Here is a 9,356-nt window from a genome sequence, read left to right as displayed (position 1 = left end):
AATTGCCATATAACTTGCACACCTGTAATAGAGAGAACTTGGTTCTTGTGTTGAATCTTGCTGTTGAAGTGGGGCAACTCATTTTTCCAGTAGTACTGCAGATAGTACAGATGAAAATATTTTTGAAGTCCATATAAAAAAAACCTGAATATTAGAAATGGCGTATTTAATCAGAAGCACATGTATTAAATAAAGAGATGATTTTTTATAATATTCTTCAGAGTTAATTCTTGCAGTGGAGGAATTTGTTTACTTGATAAGCTCAATGGATGGGCATGTTCAGAACCCTTGGAACTTCCCTTAGCTCTGATCAAATATTAAAAGGTTTGGCTTGTTTTCTTTATCTACAGCTGGATGTACACGTTTTCTTCATAGGTATTCTTATGCAGCCTTTCTCCTAGGTGATACAGGTTTTCTCTTGCATCTGCTGCATGTTTGCCTCTCTCCTTGTCTTGCAGCTGCATGTGTCTTCCTCTCCAGTAGCACAGAAACAAGAACTGCTATGTTTACTTTAAGATTTGCTCCTTCACTGATATTGGAATTTTTTTCCCTTTCTTTCAGGTATCTCTGCACTGTGGTTTATGCTAGCATAAATACCTGATAAATGACAGCAGTATGTTGTTGGCATTTTTCTTTGAGGGATGGGGAAGGTCACAGAAGTGCTGCCTCAGAGTCTTTCCCTATATGTTATTGAAAAGGTTTGTGGACAACTGATGTTCTTTTCATGATAATTCAGCACAGGATCTGAGATTACATGTTCTGTCTTCAATACTTTGGTTTGAAGGTATTTTTAATTTTTTTTAAAAATGGGTTGGTAGTAAGTGGAAAGAAAATAATAAAGTCTGTGTAATACATTTGAAGATGCAGCCAAATTAAGAGAGCATAAAATTGCACATGGGATACTTTAGTTTTGTCTTTGTATGCACCAACTCCTACTCATCACACTTGTAACTTTGAGACCCGGCCCTGTACAAAATGTGCCACACAGCTGTGATGTATAGATGTGCACACATCACATGCCTTACACATTCCTTTAGTACTAAAATGTGCTAAAATTAAATAACTCTGACCTCGGTGAAAACCTCATAGAGGCCTGTCAGAAGTTGTGCTATTTGTAGCATGTGGTGCCATAGGCTCTCTCATAGGTCAACAAGGGAGGTAAATAGAATAACTCACTTGTCGTGTTCCAAGTGTTTTGATATATTGGTTTGTTCATTTAGAAGTATCACTTCAAGTATCATTTTAGAAGTGTCACTTCAAGATTATGGCAGCTGTGGACAAGCTGTGGGGTAATTTGGTGCACGTGCAGTGCACAGCTGCCAGCACACTCACGCTGGTCAGGAACCCCATCTCTTGCTGTTGTGTAACCACCTACTTGAGCTGAAATCTGTACCATTGACAGGTCTTTAGCCTGATCTGATTAAAACCTCGGATTTTTATCCTTCAGTTTGGAAGAATTTTATAGTAAATAGAAGTGCTGTCCTGTCACATTTTAGGGGAAAGTAATTTTCATTAATTTCATTACTTAATTTCAGTTAAATCATAATTATGTTACTGACCCCAGGTGTATGAAGAAATGGGTCCCAGTAATTGGCTATATTACTAACAAACAGAGATCACTCACACTTAGAACTGTTCTGAATTTGACTTGAAGTTAAGCTGTAAATTACTGTCTCTAAAATTTTACTGTTATTGGGGTTTTGTTGTTCTGACTTATAAGACTTGATTGAGGGATATAAATATTCACAGGTTTCACCACACTAAACACAGGCAACCCTTTGTTGGGTAGTCTTTTGATGCTACTGTAATAAATAGAATCATTAATGAAGACAAATATCAGCATCGTGCTCAGTCCTTTCAGTTGTCTCCACAATGCTGCTAGAATGACTGGTGTGCTCTTTTTGTGGTTGCTTTATCTATAGCAGATGCAAGTAACTGAAATCACTTTTGAAAAGCATTTCAAAGTATATACGTGATTCATGACCCTTAATGCATATAATCTGAGGGTTTTTTTAAAAACAGCCTCTCAGCTATCATCAATTCCCTCAATAAAGTGTTCAGCCTACATTTCCATGTGTAAGTGGCCATTTTGCTGGAGAATTAGCCACCCAGGGCTAAATGTGCATATTGTTGTGCATGGCTAGAGTTTGCTTGACACTTTTTGTAATGTTGGTATCTGCCTGTCTACTGTAGAAGAATAGTTCTAGTGTGTTAGTCTTCTTATAGGATGAAGAACTGACCTTTCCGACATTTTAATGTATCCCTCTCCTTTTACACTGCTTAGTTGATAAGGGAAGTATCTTTCTGCTTTGCACTCGGTTTTATCTTTCAAGTTTTTGGAGATTTTTTTCTGCCCTACTCTTTGCAAGGAAGTAAGAAGTGTGACAGAAAGGTGTGATTTTTAATTTACACCAGAGTTCTCAACAAATAATGACTTTTCACACCCTGCTCTTGTTGCTTAGCCTGGGGGAGGAGTTGTATGGCTACTGTTGTCATATCAAATTAAATCCACTCATGTAATTCAGAAAGGCATTCCTCTTGAACTTAACCCTTCTAAGTTGCTGAATTCGACAGGCATGACAGTGTAGGCTGAAGTGTGTGTCTTTTGGAGGGTCTCTGGTGATGAAGGATGAAAATGGAAATGTTTTTATTTAAGGAGGTTTTTTTATTTTTTTTTTTCCTTTTCTTTTGAGCACAGATGCTGATGAAGTTTGTTAGGATGAATCCTCAGGTTAGCCTGGAGTTTGCTGTGGGCTCAGGGTATGGAAGGAAATGTTTGACCAACAATGCCAGACACTCCTATACTTGTCTGGAAAACTGACTCCAGTAATGTTGTTTTGCTGTGGTTTTGTTGTTTTACTGTGGGTTACAAGCATGGTCATGGAGCACTTGGTGCTGCTTTTGGTAGTAGAGCTAAAACACATCAATAAGGAAATTCACCTCAGAGAGAGCTTTCTGCTGCTGAGAAGTTTGCAGTGTGGAACAAGCTGTGTCTTTATAAGTTATCTTCCTCTGGGGAGGTCGCTGTTGGTTTTGGGATGTGTTGTACCCCCTCATCACCCAAGTAAGTCCTTCAGGCAGGGAGCACACGGTGTGTGCAGGATTCATCCAGAGGGTGCGGGGGTTCGTCCCGGCTGCCCCAGAGGCTCTGCCTTCCCAGGGCACCCACTGCATCCTCCCAGGTACCACTGGAGCCGGGAGAAAGGAACCAGCAAATAACAGGAGGAGCAGCGTCCTCCCTTTTACCTTTATTGTCCCTAGCTGCTGATAATTCAGGGTTAAGTATTTGCTGGGTACCTGCTCTGCCAGGTGGTGCAGAGAGGGTTAAGGTGATTGACTGACTGGAAGCATGGATGTGACAGACTCTTATCTGATGGTGGGGTGGTTTGTTTTTTTTCCCTTCTGTAAAATGTCAGCCATTTCCTGATGAGCCTGATGGTGGTGGTGAATTTCACACCTTTTTTCTTCTCTGTGTGGAAACCTGGGTGTTAATGGTACTGGAGCAGGTCTGTTTTATAAGAAACGAGGCTGCCTCAGAGCAGAGGGAAACCTGGGACTGGAGAGGAGGTGAGGAAAGGGATCCAAGGAAACTGCCTCTTACAACAGGCAGTAGCTGGATTATTTTGCACTATTTTTATTCAGAGCATGTAGATGTATCATTTGCTAAGTGCATTTTTTTGCTATGAAATGTTCGAATTTGGCTTGGAGTTCAGCACAAAAATAATCCCCTCTTTTCATTTCAGGGGGAAATTTAACATTGCAACAATTGAAGATGGAAAGTTGGTCTGTTGAGCAAGTCTGCAACTGGTTGAAACAGAGAAATTTAGGAGAACTAGTTCCTAAATTCCGTGGTAAGCATTTTTGTTGTTTAGGGGGGTGGTGGTGGTGTCTGTTTAGTATTTCTTGCTATGCATTTAATTGGCACTGCCTACCTTGTTTTGGGGCATGTGTGTATATGCTAACCTCAGACTTCTATAGAAACGTATTAGGGTGAGAACTGACATAGATCTGATAAATCAACATAAGTGCACAGATTTGTTACAAAGTCTGAGATATCCTGGGGGATGAGATTAAGCCTGTATATAAATAGAGATACCTCAAATCAGAGCTGGCAGTTTAAAAGTCCTGACAGGGCCTATTTTATGTTGCATGAATCTTTTGAAATAATGCAAATGTAGTGTGTAAATGTTTTATGTCTGAGTATATAAACACTCTACAGAAGAGTGCACAAGAAATTGTTATGTGTACAGCCTATTTCTTGTGTACTCTTGTTAAAAAGCTTGATTTCCTTATTCAGCAAGCAACAGTCTCCTGTTGTTCAAGCAAGGCCTGATCTGAAGCATTAAAATAGTCGCTCACTGCTTCTGTGCATTTTGGGCTTGGCTTTTTGTCAGGGGAAGATATCTGGCCAGTGATTAGGACTCCTGGCAGTGCTTGGAAAAGGATGGTGGTAGCTGAAGATGACTGTCAGCAGTACAAAGCATCCTTTCCTTTGACTCATATTCCATCATCATGCTTTTAGGCACACAAAAAGTAACTGTAACTATAAAGCTATTTTACAGTAATTATTTTATCTCCTTCAATCTGCAGAAGAAGAAGTAAGTGGAGCAGCTCTTCTGGCTCTTAATGATCGTATGGTGCAGCAGCTGGTGAAGAAGATTGGGCACCAGGCAGTGCTGATGGACCTGATTAAAAAATACCAGCAACAGGAGAGTGGGCTGGAATCGCTTACATACTGTTGTGAAACAGCTTCTCAACAATTTCCAGAAGTAATCAGTGGGTGAGTTTGTTCATGGCAGAATAAATATTAGTCTGGGTACAGTTGTGTTCTTTTCATGGCATTTTAAAACTGGGATTTACTAGCTCTTCAGCTGTACCTGCTTTTTATATTTTGAGTATCTGTTACAAACGTGAAATGTAAAATTAGATTCTTACCTTGTGGTTTTAAACAGGGCATCAACATTCCTGAACCACGCCATTAATTAATGTAAACTTCCTTATAGCCAGTTCTAGGACCTAGTTTTCATTTGGATGAAGCCCTGTCAAACTTCCACTTTAGCTAAGATTTTCTCTGTTTACAATGTTAAGCTTTTGAAAAACTTACTTTTAAATGCTTGCAAGCCTTGGAGTAAAATAATAATTTAGCTAGAGACAGTATTTGTGTCACAGGTGTATTGAAAGTCAGCTTATTAAAGGAAACTCTTGGTCCATATGTAAGCATTTAATAATCCCACAATAGGATTATTGAAATTTATTGTGAAACTAGGTAGAGTTTTAGAAAACAGGTTCTAGGGAGATCGTCCTCAATAATTGTGTTCTGGCTCTTGGTTGAGCAGGTTTCCCTTCCCTTCGGGGAGGGAGGAGGGGGCAGAGTTTGTGGGGTATTTGGGTGGGGGGGTTTGTTGATTCTCCCATATTTTCCCTCCATTCTGATCTGTAAGTCCTGGAGGGTTATGTTTTTCTTAATGTCTTGCTGAGGAGAGAAATCCTGACCTCTAAGTGGTCCCTTTTAAACCCAGGAATCTTGGCCATAGAGAACAGCTTGCCATGGATGCAAAATACATTTTTTTCAGAGGGAAGGACTCTTATCACTGAGGCTGCATTAGTCACAGTAGGATTAATCCAAGAGGATTAGAACTGCAGAGCACTTGCCTTCATCCAAAAGGAGTCCAGGTTGTGCACTCTGAGGTGATTAACAGCCCAAACACAAGCATGATAAACAATGATAACTGAATTACTTCCAAACAACTTGAGCTCATGAGAACTAAACTGCACATAGATATCTACTGCACTGTAGATAGATCCTCCTGTCCTTGTGGAAGTATTTGTGAAACTCCTTAGGTAAATGCTCCTGCACCACTGGAGAAAAGGGGATTGCAGGAAGAAGACCAAGTCATTGCATGTAAGATTCATCACAGGCCTGAAGTACACAATCACAACCAGTCTCAGTTCTCTGCACCAAGGTCCTGCCTACTTGATTTATAACAAGCTCCTTCTTTAGGGGTAGAGGTGTCTGCTGTGAAGAAGAATACTGTGTATAGGTCCTGTACTTCATCCAAAGTGTGCTGGATATACCACGATTTCAGCAGGGAGTTCAGAAGAAAACATGTCCTTTTGCTTAGGGCAGTTAGAATGTTGCTTTGGGTATCGAGTTTTCATCCCTGCCTTTGTCAGGGGTGTTTGGATAGGTTGTGTCTCAGATGTGACTGTTTTCCATGTGCTTCTCAGCTCTTGCAGGTCAAGCCATGCTGTCCCACAAAGAGCATGCAGTTGCAGTAGCATGAGTTCAACTGCTTTGCTGTGAAGTTCTGCAGACTCTAAAGAAAAAAAAAAAATTAAATGCTTTAAATATCAAATGTTAGTGAATATCATTTACATTAAAATCTTTCCCTACCTAGTCTCTTTCCTGGAAAATGAATTGTTGGTATCCTTCTATTTACAGGGAAGTTGAGTAAATAAGCTGCTGTTCCTGAAATATTTTTTGTGTCAGCAAGAATGACAGAATAAAATCCAAGTAAATTTAAGTTGCATTCAGTCATGGATTTTAGGATGAGTAAAAAGTCAATATATTCTGTGCATTTTGGGTTATAAAATTATGGAAAAGCACTTATTGTGAAAAGAGTATTTTGTTACAAAGCTAGAAGTTGTATCCTTATATGCAGACAGCTGTGTCTCTCTTTTCTTAACACTGCAGTACTTTTCTTAGTGATGTGTAAAATTCAAGTTGTGATAGTTCACAATGTATATGAGCTCACATTTCCTCCATTGCTCAGTGACGTTAGGCTGAATCGCAGTGAGTAGAGAAACCACGACAAGGTTTGCAGTTAGTAGCATCCACAGCTGGGTGTGTGGTCCCCCTGTGGTGCCAGGGAACAACTATGAAAACTGAGTTGGCACACTCCTAAGCCCCTACCATGCAACTATCTTCTCTGGTTTTCAGAATTATTTCTCAGTCAGGCCAGTTCCCAGAAATTGCTGACCCTGCCAGGACCAGTGACAGGGTGGAGAGGGCATTGCTCAGGGCAGGGAAGAAAGCATCATCATCACAGTCTCTTTCTGGGTCAGCTGAAGCCACTGTGGAAATTCCAAGAGCTGTCAGCAGTATTTCCCTGCTCTATTTCTCATATAAATGCTACCCCCAGTGTTTTTTGGTGCATTCCTGGCTGCCACCTCTTTATCCTGGTGTCCTTGGCTCATCCTCTGTGTGTGAATTGTGCTGACCTCCCCTCCCTGACAGAAACAGAAACAAAGTCCTTGGCTGGATATGGAATTTAGAGTGTGAGAGGTGAACACTTTCTGTGTGGAAGTGATGGATTTGTGAAAGGACACTGAATGTGGCTTACATCTCCAGCAATTTGGATTAGACCTTGTGTCTGTCACTGGTTCCGTGGAAGTGTTCGCAGTCACACAGTAGAAACTGCGCTTCTGTGTGTATAAGGAGCTCACAAAATATTTACATTACCAGGTAAATATTAAGATGCCTTCCTCTTTCACAGTCAATTGTTTCTAAGAGCCACACAGAGAATATACTAAGGTGCTTTTTTGTTTGTTTCATTTAACTACATGGCTGAAATATATTGTTTCATGGAAAGGGAGAACTCCCCTTATAAATGTGGCAAACTTTAATGTAATTTCTAATAACAACCTTTTGTGTGTTGAGTGCAACTGAGGCTGGAACAGTTTCTAGAGCATCTTTAGAGTTCAGATGTTCTGAAGAGATGAGCTTTAGGGAAAAGTAAGTGTTTTATGAGTGCCATGAATTCTTGGCAGCATAACAGTGTCCCCCTCTCTTAGCTCTGCCTTTCCCCCACTAGGGGATAAAACTGCTGATGTTGGCTTCCAGCAACACATCTACCAAAACAAGGAATAACAGGAATATAAGAGGGAGAAAAGTGGACACAAAGGTTAAATGAAAAGCAGTGATTTGGACTGGCTCTTATTAAAGTGGGTATCTAAAGTTTTTGTTGCTAGTGATGAACTAGAGCAGATAGGAACAGTGGGCTGTAATACCAGGAAGAATTTGGAGATCTTCTAGACTGGCTGGAGTACTGCAAAGCTGACTTGAAGCTTTTGACTTAACCTCTGGAAAAAACAACTTTATACAATTCTAGTTAAATAGAAATGTATTGAAATGCTATGTAATTAGCTCTTTCAGCCCACCCCTTGCATGCTGTAATGGTTAGTTTTTCCCAGAAATTAGAAGATGCCAGATTATGAAGATGGAAGTTACTCTACAACTGAGGCTGATTTTCTTGGGATTTGTAACTGTGCAGTAATTAGAATATAAACAGGCTGAACTTTCTACATTTTTCCTTTTAATTTTTCAGAGTATGGAATTGAATTGAGAGGTTGATTAAGAGGCTAAAATCATTAGATTTTACCTATGATTTAAAATCATCTATCATTAGATAGATAAATTTTTCTCCTTTTCTATTCCTGACACTGGTATTTTAGAGCCCTAAACTTCCTCTTCACTATAAGCTGCACAAGACCCATGAGTGATTTTTGTTCTTTTTTCTTTCAGGGCTACTGACAGACAGATGTTAAATTCTTCTGCTCCTGTGGAGCAGAAGAAATATCTGTGTTCAGCTGGAAAAGAAAAAGGATTAATTGATTACAGAGTGCTAAAGCAAAAGTGAGTTTATAATATATTTATTACATTTTTCTTACCTTTTGAAAATTACATAAACACCTCTCCTAGCTTCATTTATACTTTACAAAAAGTGATCTTAATTACTGGAGGTCAGGTTCAGGTATATCCAGGCATATTTAGAAAACAACAAGAACAGAAATTTACTAGGATTTGACAGAATGAAATAGCCTGATGTGTGATTCCATCCTCAGTCCTTGTTCACTGTTTTGTATTACCTCATGCAGAGGGCAAGATACAGGTTTGTCTTTATTTATCTTATTTTTAAAAATCATATTTTACAGTTGTATTTTCAACAGCAATCTGACAAATTAGCCATTACAGAGTGGAATATGGCTATTCAATTATTTGTGTGCTTGAGGCATCTTAAATATAGCACTTGGGAAGGTAGGCATGCTGATTCCATTTGCACACATTTTCCTTGGTTATCAAAATAAGCCTACCTAGAAACTGGAGGCAAGACAATGTGATGGGCTTTTTGGTTTTGGTTTTTTGGGTTTTTTTTCCCTCCTACCCATGTTTTTCTTCTTTGAGATGGGCAATCAGTGTTGAGAGTCCTGTTCCTCTTTCAAGGTAGTTATTTTCTTGTTTGCAAAATTTTGTCTGCTTATCATTATCCCCCTTCATTTCCACCTGCCACAAGTTCCCCCCCTGCCATTTTCCCCCATAGGTATGATTTATGATTACCAAGTTTTTAAAAGTCCTG

General features: G+C 39.6%; 1 protein-coding gene across 1 annotated transcript in view; it reads left to right on the top strand.

Moving 5' to 3' along the window:
- The first annotated feature begins 3,754 nt into the window (after positions 1 to 3,754).
- The window catches only part of SAMD3 (sterile alpha motif domain containing 3), a 36,192-nt gene continuing 30,590 nt past the window's right edge, over positions 3,755 to 9,356 (top strand). Inside the window, exons 1-3 of the mRNA XM_058835707.1 lie at positions 3,755 to 3,851; positions 4,591 to 4,780; positions 8,525 to 8,635. Coding sequence (XP_058691690.1) covers positions 3,773 to 3,851; positions 4,591 to 4,780; positions 8,525 to 8,635 — 380 coding nt within the window. The 5' untranslated portion in view covers positions 3,755 to 3,772. The remainder of the gene's footprint in view (positions 3,852 to 4,590; positions 4,781 to 8,524; positions 8,636 to 9,356) is intronic.

The sequence above is a fragment of the Poecile atricapillus genome, chromosome 3 (genome assembly GCF_030490865.1).
Source record: "Poecile atricapillus isolate bPoeAtr1 chromosome 3, bPoeAtr1.hap1, whole genome shotgun sequence".
In the NCBI taxonomy this organism is placed as follows: Eukaryota; Metazoa; Chordata; class Aves; order Passeriformes; family Paridae; genus Poecile; species Poecile atricapillus.
Note: the sequence above shows the minus strand (reverse complement) of the source record. Positions and strands in the feature narration are given on the sequence as shown.